The sequence below is a fragment of the Equus caballus genome, chromosome 4, assembly GCF_041296265.1.
Source record: "Equus caballus isolate H_3958 breed thoroughbred chromosome 4, TB-T2T, whole genome shotgun sequence".
NCBI lineage: Eukaryota > Metazoa > Chordata > Mammalia > Perissodactyla > Equidae > Equus > Equus caballus.
The window spans coordinates 97,001,445-97,016,883 of NC_091687.1; the positions used below are offsets into that span (position 1 = coordinate 97,001,445).

The following is a 15,439-nucleotide window of genomic DNA, read 5'->3' on the forward strand; positions in this document are numbered from 1 at the left end:
AGCATCTTGCCCAAGAAAATACACTAGTAAGTGTTTGATCTGAGTTATACACCTGGGAAGTCTAAGTCTGTAGCCTGTATTCTTAACCATGAAACTGCCTCTTAGCAGTGATTAAATTAATATGATCCCAACTGTATGCATTATGTACTTGCAGCCCAACTAGATCATTATGAAATCTGAGATTAGACAGTGGACACTGGATATAACCTGTTGACCTCCAGGTTCTTGCTCTCACCAGCCCTTGACCTCAGTATACTGCTGATGCTATTCTGAAGGCCATTTTCAGGATCTTTTGAGCAGAAATAACTGTTCAATTGCCCTCTTAACTTTGGAAGTTGACTGAGGCCTCACTATTCTTTTTGGCCTCTGCATTTAAAATCATCTTTGAACAAGTTTCCAATTGGACCACAGTGTGGAAATGAGAGCTAGGTAGCAGTCATGAGGCAACAGTTGTAATTAATCCTCTAAAAGACACAAGTGCTAGACACCTGAAATTTATATAATATTATAAACCTGTGTCACCACAATAAAAATTTTTTTTTAAAAGGACCTAAGTGGTAAGCTGCTCCAGACTCACCCCTTGAGAGAATGAAAGTAAAAGCACAGCTGTGCAAGTGGGGAGACACAAAGTGGGCACAGACGTCAGCAGTCCTGATCTTCCTGGACTCCTTGATTAGGCTTACATGCTCAAGGAAAACTGTCCTGTGACTAAAGAAGTTCCACCCTGGGTATTGACAACTGCTCGAAACGATGAGTCCAGCTTAGGGCTGTATGCACATGGGGCAGAGTGGTATGAACCTGCAAGGAGTTAGACAAACAGGATTCTGGTGGCTCAACACCCCAGTATTCCAGCTTTTATATAAATTATCCTGTTGTCTGGGCAGCACCATTGTTCCAGAGGGAGAAAAGAAATAAGACTATCAGTATTTCCCAAGTAATTGAAATTAAAAAGTTTACAATTTTTCATTTTAAAGTATCACACACAGAATTTGAGAATCAGGCTTGGACTTTTTAATTCCAGGACTGCCTCTCTGAGCAAGTTTCTTTACTTGTTTGACCATCACTTCTCTTGCTTGTAAACTGGGGACAACAAAATGTTTTTAATAGGCTTCTTATGAGAATTTAATAAAAAGAATTTAAAGCTTCTAGCATAGTACCTGGTACGTAGTAAGAACTCAATTAACGTTAATTCTCCGACCTTATCTAGTCTAAAGATGGAGGTTGGTAAACTTTTTCTGTAAAGGCCCGAATGATAAATATTATAGGCTTTGTAGGCCATGCAGTCTCTGTCACAGCTGCTCAACTCTGACATTGTAGTGCGAAAACAGCCGTTGACGATGTGTAACGTGAGTATGGCTGGGTTCCAGTAAAACTGTACTTAGAAAAAGACGTGGCAGACCAGATTTAGCCTTTAGGCCATAGTTTACCAAACCCAGGTCTCACAGTTCAGTTAATGTGAATATTTTATTTTGCTAATTAACCAAGCTTCTTTGAGCAAAATCCCACCTTGCCATTTTATGAATTTAAGTATACCTCAAGTCAAATTATTTCTCTCTACAGATGCAAGTATATAATATCTCATTATAAATGAAAAAGCCAATTCCTTAGATACTGTCACCAACGTTAGTTTAATAGTATTCTGTTTATACAGCTTTTGAAATAATCTTGTTTCATTGCTGTATCTTTTTCATCAAAAGAGGTAGTTTTTTTGTTTATGTTTTACCAGAGTACTTTAGACATCATGAGAGTACCTAGCAATGTGACTTTTGTGGTCTCCTCCAGCCTTAAGATTATTATTGTAGTACAGTAATTTGTTCCTTCTTTTTCTTTTATTTTGCTGAGGAAGATTAACACAGAACTAACATCTGTGGCCAATCTTCCTCCTTTGTTTTTTTTTGCTTGAGGAAGATTAGCCCTGAGCTAACATTTGTGTCAGTCTTCCTCCACTTTATATGTGGGTTGCCGCCACAGCATGGCTGACAAGTAGTATGGGTCCATGCCCAGGGTCCGAACCCAGGAACCTGGGCTGCCGAAGTGGAGCATGCCAAACTTAACCACTGTGCCACAGGGCTGACCCCAATTTGTTCCTTTTTACTTGTGTATTTCTGCCATCCAGGCCTCCCCCTGTCTTTTTCTCTCCAGCCTGGTGGGGACTTCATTTTCCTTGCTAAGGCAATGACCTGTTAGAGGCTTTCTCCGTATTTTGTTGGCTCTTGAGGTCATTGGGTCCTACTCTTGCCCAGTTTAAATAGACTAATCAGCGTTTTCCCAGTAAAAGTTAAACAGCTTTATGTAAAACTAGAAACCCTTGTTCCCAGTAGCAGACTTTCCTCTTGCTTACAACTTTTGCCAGGTTAGGACCGCAACAAAGACTCAGCTGGATTTTTTACTACCGGTGTGCCCCATTCATTTACATAGATAATTGAGTTAATTACCAAATGCCATGTCACGGCAAGAAATTTAATTTCTCTTGAAAGAAAATGAAATTGATCTTGTCTTGGAAAGGAATCAAAAGGTGTGTTAGACACCTCGAAGGGGGGGATTCTCTCTTTTATGTTCCTTTATAATCCTCACAGCATTTGACACAATTGGCTGTGAGATAGATAATAAATACTTCTTGAAATATTATTTGTGGGACACTGAAGAGCAATTGAACCATAGTCATTGGAGATAAGAGGGTCATTCTTGTTGTTTTTATCCCCTTTATGTTCTCAACCTCCGTACTGCTACAGCATGTAAGATATTAAAGGTTATCTTTTTAACAGTGTCATCCACATGAAAATTGAAAGCTAATTGTTCTTTTTGCTTTGTTTGTTTTTGTCTGTTTTTTAAAACATGCCGACCCATACCAATTAAACATCTCTTTTCTCAGATGGAGGCCAAAGTAAAGGGGACACTAAATTACCACGGAAATCTCAGTGACTTCCCAGCAAGCAAAGGAGATGACACACTCAGCTGGCTGATGGAATCTACCTGATGGGAAAGTACTCATGTGGTCATAGGGCTGCTGTTCTGTCGATGTTTACATTCTCTCGTCCCAAGCACTGTGGTGAGGAGGAAAAAGAAAAGAAAACATTACTTGAGTAAAGCCAGGTGCAGGAGGAAGAAATGCTTTCATGCAAAGTTAGTGACCTTTGGTCTCTTCTAAAGAAAGAGAGTTACCATATTAACTGACTTGAAAGAGAATCAGTTGTCAAACCCACAGAAGTACAAATTTTATTTTTCCCGGGGGAGGAAGAAGGAAATTGAGGATTTGGGTGAACTCCATCCATCCTGGGGGTTGGATCTGAACACTTGCAGACATAATTGCATAATAAAAGGCAATTTATCTGGAATTAGGACAGTTTATCAGGAGTAATGATCATGTCTATTTGAGTGGACTACGCAGCAAATTTGCCACAAAGAAAATTAGTGCCCCTATGTCTGATAGAGACAGTAGCTGAGTAAATACCGTACCCTCAAAAATCCTGAGCAAACTTGAATCTTCTCCAGTGTGTAGCAACTCCCCATATAAATCAGTGGACTACAGATGCTTCAGGAAAGTTATTTTAACACAGTGATATATATTATTAAATCATTGAGATTTTTAAAAGTCAAGAAATTGAGCCTGTTGCTCCTAACAGACGAAACTTAGATGTCCCCTTTTTGTAAAAGGGTCAATTACATCTTGCATTCAGAAGCAGGTACTTAACTCTCTTCTTCAGGTGATTTGTGCATCTGGTATTGACTGGTTAATTCTTATTTCCATTCTTGTTGTTAAAATGTGACTGTTCACATTTTTCTCTTGAGAAATGGGGATCTTTAATGTAGGGCTGTGGCTTTGGTGCTCTTAGCCCTTTCAGGCCTACCAGTATGAACTGTAAATTTCCCCCTCAATTCACAACTTCTCTTTCTGTTCTTTTAGCTAGTGGTACTTCAGGCAATTACTAACTATTGATTTAAACAGGTATAAGTGTGTACTACATATGCTTCTTCATTGGTCATTCAAATGGCATATATATATTTTTGGAATTTTTAAGATGGTATTTTAAAGGGAGGAATTACATTAGGATCATTATGTATACAAGGGATTATTTTTATAACAATCAGTGTATTTTTGCTCCCTATAACCAGTGTAGTGAAATTGATTTGGAGCATTTGGGATCTTAAAGCTTTACTAATATTTACTCAGAGTATTGATATATGAGTGAGCCTGCAGATAATAAGATTCCTTAGTTGTTATAGCTTCCTTATGCAAATAGCATACTCAACAAAGGGTGTTAAGGGAGAAATTTATGGTTCTGTTTGGATGCATTTTATTTGATTTTTTTGCCTCATCATTGTCTCTCTCTCCCCCTCTCTTTTTTATTCTTCCTATTTAGGCTTCTAAATGTTTTCAAACTGTACCCAAGAATAGTGTAAGCTTGGTCCATTTATAATGACAGACTAACCTAAAAAACGGCATCAGATTGGTAGTAGCAAGATTTCTTGTGCATAGTTTCATTACGAATCACCCTATACCATTGTTTATGCAAATAAGAGTATTAACTGGGCCCTTTTTTCTTTTTATAAGCAAAATTCCCAGATAGATTATGGGGCTATGAATAAATTATCACAGATCTGTGCAGATCTGTAAGCCTGTATTTTGACTTCAAAGTCACATTGGCTTGCTTCATAGCAAAAAGTTAATAAATAACTGAAAACTTTAGTTCCAAGAACTTGTTATGGTAAGAGGAAAGGATTATTTTAAAGAACTCATTGATATAATTACTTGCCTCTAAGAATTTAGTTTACCAGTAAAACAAATAAGAATATTGTATCAACCCTGGTAGATATTTTAGAAGGATATTGGGATGTTGCAGAAAGGTTTGACTTGAATTGAGTATGTTTGATTAAAGTAAGTTTGTTTTTTTAATTAGAGAAGCTTACTCAATTCTTGAGTTATTGCAGTGTAGCATACCTCTTGCTTTTATCTAATTTGGGGGGAAAAAGTCTTTGCTAATACTTTATAGGAGTTTTCCTTTGAGAAGCTAGCCTTTGTTTTACTTCCTATGTCAGGAGAGAAAGCAGAGTGCATATTAATCTCTCTTCCTTCTGATAACTGTGCATGTATTCATCTGTGTGTGTCTATACACATATATTTATTTATATATAAGGTCATGACTAATGTAAGTCGAGGAATAACAATTTTAATTTCTTAAATCTATGAATTCTGAATCATGCCATGTGAAAATCCTTGATGACTCTGTTGTCATGAGAGAAGAACAAGATCACCAGTTCTTGCCCCCAGCATCATTTTGTAACTAACCAGTAAACATATCTGAAGGCCTTGGCGCTGAGAAGTCCACACGTGTGGAGACTGTGTTCTGTTCTCTTCAGCCTTGATTCCTGGAGGACTGCTGCCAGAGCCCCGCCCCACCACCTCATTGTCACTAACATATCCATTTCAGTCAAGACTGCCTTTTTATGTTGTACAAATAAAACAAATATCCTTATGTTCCTTATTAAATAAGTCTGATCAGAGAGTTCCTACATGTAAATACAAACCTATTTCTTTTCTAGATCATAACATTGAAATTGGTGTCCATACTTTATGGTCACCTGTCTTTACAGTTTTTCTTACTAAAAAACAAACATATAAAGTTTTTATTTTTTAGCACAGAGACTTGTGATTCATACTGTATTTTTGCACTTAAAAGTCAAATTATGTTATTTTTTAAAATGCTGAGTAATTGGAAAGGATATAGAGCGATGAGTATTTCTGCAGAGCATTAGCAACATCCCAATGCAAAAGTAATCAGCACACTTATGTCCCACTCAGCGGGATTCTTGATTCAGGAAAATTAAGCTGTTTGATTTCCACTGTTTTGTATTTTAAATTGCCTTCACTGATGTATAAGCTGTTACTGTGCATACAAGTGACTCCTCAGTATTCACGAGCAATAATGGTCGGCAGAGTTGTCTTCGAGACAGCCGTGCTGAGCCTCGGCTGGAGACTGTTTGGGAGCAAAGTGTCAAGCTCGTTCAGAGCCTCCGAAATAAATACAAGCAATAATTCCATTATAAGTTGATGATAATTCTTTCTCATATGCTTCTGAGATAAGAAGATAAATCATAATTTTAAAACAGCCTGAAGAAAAAGGTTTTGGGAAAAGAAGTGAGGTTAATCTGAAGTCACAAAATCCTGATATTCTGAGGAAATCAGAGGATTGTGTTAGTACATTCTTTCATGCCTACCACCCCTTTGATGGATGTTGTTAGCCCAAATTACATTTCCTTATATCATAGAAGCTGAAGAGGATTTGTTATATTACCAAGGTGGGAGGAAGAACCGGGCACATACGTGTTTGAATACTGTGGGTTTGACACCTGTTTGAGAACAACTTATTGGAAAAGATTTTTAACCCAGGATTTTTTTTTCCCAAAGCAGATCTAAATTGTTTACTACCCAGGGTTGGAAAGGGCAGACACCTCTAATCCTTCTCCTCTGGTTGCCCTCTGCCACACCCCTTTCCACCTCTACTTGGTTCAAGACCTTTTCTGAAATGGAAATTCTGCTGTTGTTCAAACTGCCATTGATTATGAGAACTCTGTGTCCCTTGGGATCATCTCTTAGAACTCCAGTTATCTATCATATTTGCTGCTACATCTGTAAGATGAACTTTGCCTGTATTGGTCTACTTTAATCTAACTTACAGTTCTTTATTTCTGGGAGGTTTTGTCATACAGTTTCACCCATGTATAGAATTAGGATACTTTATTTTAGGGGTGTACTGTAGAAGCACACTGGTCCCTGTATTCTTTTTATCATCATTTAGGTTTTGAATTTGTTTGCTTTTTTTGTTCAATGGTATTTGTTTTGTTTTAAATTAGAAATAAAAAAGTGAGAAAAATCTATAATCAGGCCAAACTTGAGAACTTTCCCTGTGCTTCAGCACTGGTTTCTGCTGACCTTATGTTCTCAAAAGGGGCACTGTTACTTTCTATTGTGCATGTATGATTGTTCTTTTGTTTTGTTTTTTGCTTTTGGGGGCTTTTGTTTTTGTAATAATGAAGCAGAAGGAAAATGCGGTAGTAGGTAAATGATTACAAACGTTATGCAATTTTATTTTATAAAATTTAAGGGAAAAAGTTTAACTCTCTGTAAATCATTTCTTAGCTCTGGTAAAATGCTTATATTACTCCTCTAAAACATGCTCAATTCAGGCCTTTGTCTTTGTTAAGTGCCTTTTTTTGCTTTCTTTTTTCCCCTCTTTTGAAGCTGTTCTCAGATATCCTAAAGTACAGGCTAATAAGTCAGGGGATTCAGGAGGAAGAGTCTCAAATTTGCCAATGTCGTGTCGTGCTGTTTGTTTTAACATTCTTCCTTTTCTTTCTATGTATATGGATATATGTGTAAGATACATACGTACATATATATGGATATATATATGTATACATATGTAATATATATATAAAACTAGTCGCTGCTGTACCATTGCATCCTTTCCAAACACTCCCATTTCAACGTCTGCAAAACTTCTGCCTTGTTTATTCCATTGCTTCTAGTCAATTCAAGTGGGTGGATTGGGAAATCGTCTTTTCACAAGATGCTATCTCCCCCTTTGAATATCTGTTTGTAGAAGTTAACAAAAGTATATATATAATTAGTCAGTTATTACAAGCAAAATAAATTTAGTGGACTCATTGACTGTTCCTAGATGTAACCCACTGTGTTATGCCCTTCACACTTGGTGAGTAATGCTGAAGAAAGCGTTGGAATAACCAGAGTCTTCTGTGGGTCAAGCTGATACGGTGCACTCTGGCAGGCAAGACTCAAGACATGGAAGAGCTAGAGTTAGAACCATGTATTGTATCTGTCTGAGTTTTGAAGGAAGTCAGCAACTTTGTCAACATTAAAAACGCATCATATATTCTTCTGGGAAATGATTTTTGAAGAATTCATATAGCTACGTATCTGTAAAAGGTTAGTAAACTTAGAAGCAGAAAGACTTCAGATACTGAGGAAAACACTCATATAACCTATAGCATTCTTGAGAGATCTTCAGTTTTCTTTTTATTTGCCAGATAATTAGCATTTGGCTTAATCTGATTTGATGGTTATTTAGATTTCTCCCTTGAGCAAAATAACATAATTTTCAGGTCTAAGATTCATCTGTTTCTTGTTGAAAACAGATGTGACATGTTAAGGGAGACTAAGTTGAACCAATCCTCAGAACCCAGTACAAATATATCTAATAAGTGCCCCCTTTTAAATACATTTTAATTGGGAAGAGGAGACTGATGGCCATAAGGAGAAAGTAGAGGCTCCTGGTAGTGTTACCGGAGGGGAACTGCCATCAGGTGGCCTCAGTTCAGTCGTAAGTGTTACTCTTGAATTGCTGTTTGTAGGGGGAATGTCATTTAACCTTCGTGCCTCACATTACCCATTAGAAAATTGGGTATGATAATATTCACCTACCTCCCAGGGATATCAGAGACTTTCAAAAATATTTTGTTTTTCTAAAATGTCCTATATAATTAAAAAAAGTATTATCATCTTCCTGCAGAGGCTAAAAAATGTTTCCCTATGATGGATATAAAAAGCACCATATGATTTTTTAAGTTTAAAAAAATCACTGGAATTCTAATTTAGATGCATATTTGTTATTTAAACATATTATATTTGTGGTGGGATAAAATGGTTAGTTTCAGGTTAATAAGTGGGGGGGAATAACACTAAGTTTCTTAATTCTAAGTAGATTTTTTTTTAGACTTTTATGGTGTTATTACATGTGTGATTTTTGCCAAGATTGTGGAGCTAAAGCTAGGTAAAGTGTGGGTGATTGGTTATTGGAGTTGATAAATGATCCCAAAAGTTTTATCTGCCTCACTTTTCCATCTTCTCAATTTAATTTCCTTGTATTACTTGTTCGGTGGTGGATAGCTAAGCTTTTAACTTTCTGAGAATGAGTGGGGTTGCCTCATTCTTGTAAATGAGAGATTGTGTACTATTCCTGTAACTTTCCGTTTATCCAGCTTTGCACTGAAGGGAGCAAGCACTACACACAGTCAGATGGGTACACTTTTTAGCCAGTCTACCTTTGTAATTTATGCTTCTTCAACCCATGAAAGAGTTGGAGCCATCAACTGCTCAGGTTGTAGGAAAATGAGAGAGGGGAAGCAAGATTCACTTTCTAGCTAGGGCAGGGGTAGAAGGAAACATATTTTGCCCAGCTCTGAGGAGGAAATCAAGATCATTTTATCCCACCTTCCATCTCGACACATTAAGTAGTAATACATAGAAGTTTCCTTACGTCATTTAAAACAACAACAGGAAAAAGTGGATACTGCATTTTTAGTTAGGGCTAAAAGCTGAGCAACAATTGCTGGGGGTGTGTGTAGATTTAAATTGTAGCACCTTATTCAGGGTCAGGAAAGAGAATGTGGGGGGATGAGGAACAAATTATCCATCGTAAGTGAGTCAGGAGAAAACACCAGGCCCAAGCAGACAGAGCGTCTAGGTTAATTCCCAGAATTGGCCAAGGCCCATTTAATCTCTAGTGATAGGATGGTTTTTCCTTCAAAATCACTTTTTGGCTTTTTGTTGCTTTTTCCAGATAAGGCCTTAGTTAGTAGCCTCTAAATATCAACTATGCAGATAAACAAACTTTATTTTCTACATTTTCTCTCATTTTCCATTCTTCAAATAACAGATGTTAAGACTTCTACCCAAAGAAATAAAGCATAAGGGTTTTGTTGAATGTGTGTTTGTTCCTCAAGGGAAAATTAACAGAAGCGTAAAATAGATATTTTGTGTGTTCATCTATCCTAAAATGTGAACTTTATATTGAAAAACTTAAATACAGATCCTTTCTCTGGTACAGAACTGTAGTTGGAACCATGGCATGTCTTTGGGTTGTTATGATAAAATCATCCCAGAGTTCAATTCTGAGAAAGTTTTAGATTCTGTGGCACAGTATTCAGGTTTGTAGAGCTGAACAGATGGTCAGACTCTAATTAAAAATAGCTTTGAATATTAATGTTGATTCTTCTTTCTTCATTTCCTTTAGTCTTCATTCTTCTTTCCTCTAGTGTGAGCTCTTAAGTTAACTGTTCGTCAACCAGTTGCTACAGTGGAATATGAAGTGCATGTTAAGGGTCCACAGAGGCAAGGTTACCCTGCCTTTCACCTGTTCTCTCTCACTTGGACCCTCTATCCTGTGTCCCCGTTGAATTCAAGGACAGACTGCAGGCGTTTTCCAGGAGACTGTTTACATCCCCGCATAGACACAGGCAGGGACTCGTAGGATTTCAGTCAGACTGCCTTTGAATAAGTTGATATTAAATCACATTTTTCTCAGATACTCCTAAAGAACCGTTTGCTTGAAAGTAGCTATTTGTGATCTTTATATAATTTCCTCATACTGTAATACTTCTACTGCTCAATCTTTCCAATATATTTCCATTTTATAGCAGGTTAGTACTTAAATTTTGGACACATTTCTGAACTGTTACCCAAACAGGTCAAGAATACTTACAGAAATCTCAGTAGTACAATTAAGGGGGTCTATATATCCAGGACTTAGAATCATCATTAGTAACTGGATTTTTTTTTTTCTCTTCTCCTTTGTATTAAAAAAATAGATTTCTCTGCTGTATAATGTGGTAGCAGCTGCATTTCATGGCTGCTTCTTGATACTTCTCAAGGTTATTCAAGAGAGATGCAGACTTTTGTTAGGGACTCTTACCTTCATAATACTCTGCCTTGCTATTTCGTACTTCCCTGCAATAAACCTGCTCGGCAAAGGTCTGAGTCAAACAGGCCATGTGAATCCTTAGTACCAATTTTATGTTCCTCAGAAAACTCTCTATACATTATTTGCTCCCATTTTCCTAATAATAATATAATTCTATTTTATCCTAAATCTAATTTTAAAATATTTTATAAGAGAGCACTAATGGAAACCTAATTGAAATACAAACAAGATGACTATTACCCAAGATAACTTGGAAATACTTCTGTTTTTGAAGTTAACAGCTCCATCTACCCTCTAAGCACATTTAGGAGTCAGCAGGAATCAAGACCAGACAGGTGGCATGTTTTTCTATGTGACAACGTGCCCTTAATTTGTCAGATCTTACCTATCTTGTATTTTCTGTCCTTACGGCCGTAAACTTTCCTCATTTTTTGTTTATCTCTGCTGTTTGCAGGGATAGTGTGCCCCGTGCCAAACATTGGGTGTTCTTTCCCGTACCTGCACAATTACCAAGGATTACCCCAATTCTGGCTAGAAGCATTAAAAGAGAAAGAAGTTATTTTCAGTTGACAAAGGTTTTATTGTTTTATATAGTTAGTTGGAAAGTTGGCCAACTTTGGCCAACTTTTAAAATCCTGATATGCCTATGTAATTAATTACATATACCTTCTGAGACCTTCAGATAAGCAAAGGGCCCTTCCACCAGTAGAATAGGTTCCCAACCTACAAATAATTTCCTTGAATCCATGGCCAGCCTCCAGAGAAAGGATTCAAGCTTGGACAGTCCTTTTGTTGGCTGTCATTGAAAAATTGTATTATAGTAGGTATCAAAAATATCAAATTGTTCTTAAGAAGAGTATGTAAATCTGGGGCTTGCCCTTGTGTTTTGCTCACTAAACACTGTCAGGCTTAAAAGAAGAGGAAAAGAAATTTCTGGCTGGTGAAAATTTTGTGCCCCAAATAATATGTTAATCAGACTCTACCAAGGTGTTTTCTCTCTTTTATTACAAGCAAGAAAATCTATTTATAGCTGTAAAAATTATTATGGGACTGCAGACCTATTTGCTATAACTGATTGGAAATAAGGATTCTGATTTTTAGTCTGGGTAAGCACATATTTCCAACCCTTACAGTGTGAGTTTTGATAAGGGAAAGACTTTTGTTTGGTGACAGAAGGAAAAACAGGACTTATTTGTACAGTGAGTGTTCCCTCTGTCGAGGAACTTCCCTCCAGTTACACATCCTCCTCTCACTGTACCCTCCTCCATACTTGATAAAGACGCCAACAGCTTTCACAACCAACCTTGAAGGAAGGAGCCTAAACAATTGCTGCTCCCCTGGGGGAAAGGCACCGCTTACTGTATTGCATTTGTTTATAGGGAGGTGTGTTTTTGCTAATTTGAAGGGATATACTGTATTTTAAATAAGTGTATGACTTAATATTTTGGGATTTTTTTTCCTCCTTTAAAACTGGACCTGAACACAGCTTTGAGTTGATATTTGTAATAATCTCAGGACCTGAAAGATTGTAGCATTTAGTGTGTCTTAAAAATTATGTACTGTACCAGCCATGGATTTTTGTAAATATACCTGTCTCTCTTTTTTGTATTATTTTAGTAAAAAAATAATAAATTTAAATAAAAGGGGGTGGTGATGACATGTGAATGGGTTTGGGTATGTGTGTGTGTGTTTGTATAAGGCTCTTTTGAGATGAACTGGTGCTTGTTTAATTTCCGGCTCTAATCAGAGCAGGAATATGGACAAACTGCTGCTACTGACCCCTGCACTGAGCCCAGGTATTTCCATTTGTCTTTCCCAGCGGGTGATGAAATACAAGCTACCAGGAAACGGCTGAGAGGTTGAATTCTTCTTCCCACTGCCATCTTGCCTTTGCATTCTCAGTGGTAACGCTTTCCCAACTTAGGGTGGTTTGCTGGTCTTTAGTTGTCAGAGAGCTCTTGTCACTATTTTCTATGAAGAAAGAAGGACAGGTAAATTTTTTAACCAAAAAATATCACACATTTCATAAAACCCTGATAAATTTTGGTTATGCTAGAGGGCTTAAACATTCCTAAATAGGGATCTGTGAATTTGGTAAATTAAACCCATGGATATACTCCTTCAGTGCAGGGATTTTTTTTTTTTTCGCTTTTTTTTTCTTTTTTTTTTGCAACAGCCTTGCTCATATTCCAGGTGTAGCTAGCAAACCCGTTTTAAAGCAGGAGCCTTATTTGATTCAGTGTAGATGTTTCCTGTCTATCCTTTGTGACAGGGCTTTTTACATGAGTGTTTTTTCTTTTTGTATGTGTTATGTGTTTGTTGTATTAAATAAAGAGGAATGTACATATTATTCTCGTGTCTGTTGTATTATTGGGCTAACTTGGATTCTAGTATCTCATTCTTTCAGTAGTGGTTGAATGTCTGTTGTCTGTATCGCATTGTGCTAGGCACTATGGGATACAGAAGTAAAAGATACAGTCCCCACCCTCAATATATTGATAAACAGTTTGCAATCACATGACAAATTAAAAGATAACAGTTCAAAATTTTTCAGAAAGATGTTGTCCATTGCCACTTGACATTTGAGTTCAGAGCAGGGGAGAAATCGGACTGGAGAGATCTGGGAAGACTTTGTCAAGTGGATGGCACTAGAGGTGGGCTTCCAAGGATAGTTGGGATTTGGCTAGGCAGAAGGAAAAGGGAATGTCTTGAGTGGAGTCAGGAAGAAGCAGGAAGTAGACCAGGCTGGTTTGAGGTGTGTGTTGGGATTCGCAGAAGCCAGCCTGTGGAAGTCCTGGGATGCAGGCTCAATTAGGTTCTTCCTTTGGGTTTGAGGGTGTGTGTGTGTGTGAGGGTGCTACCAGGGTCAAGGCTTGAAATGTAGATAGGGAATTATCTGTAAAAGTGATCATGTTTTAAAGCCTTACTTATAGAGGACTTCTTAAAGGAAAAGTATCATTAAGAGAAAAGAGTAAGAAAATAATTCAACTTTAGAAATCCAGCTAGGGAGTGGGAAAAGGATGAAGAGAAAGAAAGTACTTGTCAGAGGAATTGAACAGTTTGTCATTTCTAAGTGTATATTTATATATGCATAGAAAATACAAAAAGACATACCGCCTAAAGCATAAAGAGTAGTGGTATGAGCGCTTTTATTTTTCCTTTTAGTTAAGTGCATTTTCAGTGCATTGTCATTATGATAAGAAATTTTAAAAGGCATGGCCCTCATGCATGGGGCCTGAGGGTAGGCTGCAAGTGTGCTTTTACTAAAACATTAACAGGTAAGGACAGTTTTGGCAAAAGTGTGTTCTTGGGAGAAACAGCCCCTCAAGAAATTTGTGGTTAAATAATTTGCACTTAACTATGTTGTCACCATTTGTAGGTGTATAGTAACATATTAAAGTTGCCATTGTTAAACAAGGTTTTTTTAGACTCACAATTTCCCCAAGCTTATTTGACCACGGAGTGCTTTTCTTCCTGTAACTCCAGTTAACATTAAACATATACGGCATGTAAAGCACTTAGCACAATGACATGTAGTAAGCACTGGGCAAATGTTAGCTTTTATTATTCTTCATACCAATTCTGTTTTATTCTTTATTATATTCTGTATTTTAAAAAAGACAGATTTTAAGAAGAAAAAACATGGCCCAAGGAGTTAAGGATTTCAGAATAACTAAGAGAGAAATATTATTCTCTTTTGGTTTAGAGAGCCAAGAAGTAAGTGGGTAGAGAAATGCAACCAATTCTCTAGAGCTGAATGAGGGTCATGTGTCCAGAAGGGAGGGTTGTTCAAGGGAGTAAAGAAAAATGTATGAAGCAGAAAGTTTATGTTTTACACTTGTCCACGTTGGTAAGAAATCATCTCAGACCTGAGCTCTGGCACAGGAAAGTGTCTGCGGCTGGTTACAAAAAGGATGCGTGGAGCAGCAACTCTAGGTGGAGCTTGAAGGCAAAGCGAACAAATTGGTGAAGGAGCTGCTTTGCCCTTACAGACTTATTCTAAGGGGAAAATGGACTTGTACAAAGGCTTCTGTACAAGGATGTTCATCTCAATGTTGCTCATAACAGTACAAGTTTGAAACAATCTAATGCCATGTTAGAGGGGATTGGTTAAATAAAATAAAAGTTAAATGAAAATTTTTAAAAGTAAGACCAGACCAAGATGTCCATGTATTAAATGAAAGAGCAGTTTCAAGTGTAAATGCACAGAAAAATATGTAGGAAGTCATACACCCCAAAATGTAGAGTGGTATGAGTGCTTCTTCTTTATCCTTTTACTTAGATGTATTTTCAGTGAAAATGGTAATCTGAGCAAGTTTGTTTTTTAAGAAACAAATAGGTAGACTTGGTTGAAGAAAGGGAGAAAGAAAGGGGAAAGTGGCTCTTCCTGTCTCACCACTGAGAGAAGGGAAAAGAAAAGAATTTATTTCCTCCAATCAGATCCTGCCATATCCCAAAATTGGATCTAGCTTGGACGGAAGACACAATGAACTGCTTGATTTGAAACAGATTTTTTTGAAAAGATTATCCTTGCACTTGGTTAAAAAGAAAAAAGTACCAAGTACATGGATATACAGTGAGCCCAAAGCCTCTCTCCTACCCATGATCCCCATTCTCCTTCCTCAGAGCAACCACTGCTGCCAATTTATCCAGTTATAAGCATAGATATGTATCTGACTTTTTAACATAAATTTAGCATACATGTCTACTGTATTGTACTT

The 15,439-nt window shown here is 37.2% G+C and overlaps 1 protein-coding gene across 5 annotated transcripts in view; it reads left to right on the top strand.

The window, feature by feature from the left end:
* Positions 1 to 15,439, top strand: part of UBN2 (ubinuclein 2) — an 89,695-nt gene that overhangs the window by 64,382 nt on the left and 9,874 nt on the right. For 4 of the 5 annotated variants that reach the window (XM_014739249.3, XM_023639789.2, XM_023639788.2 and 1 more), the window contains one exon: positions 2,873 to 7,666. The exons of the other annotated variant lie outside the window; for it this stretch is intronic. In XM_014739249.3, coding sequence (XP_014594735.2) covers positions 2,873 to 2,922 — 50 coding nt within the window. In that variant the 3' untranslated portion in view covers positions 2,923 to 7,666. Of the gene's footprint in view, positions 1 to 2,872; positions 7,667 to 15,439 lie in introns of those variants that run through there. 5 annotated transcript variants of the gene reach the window in all.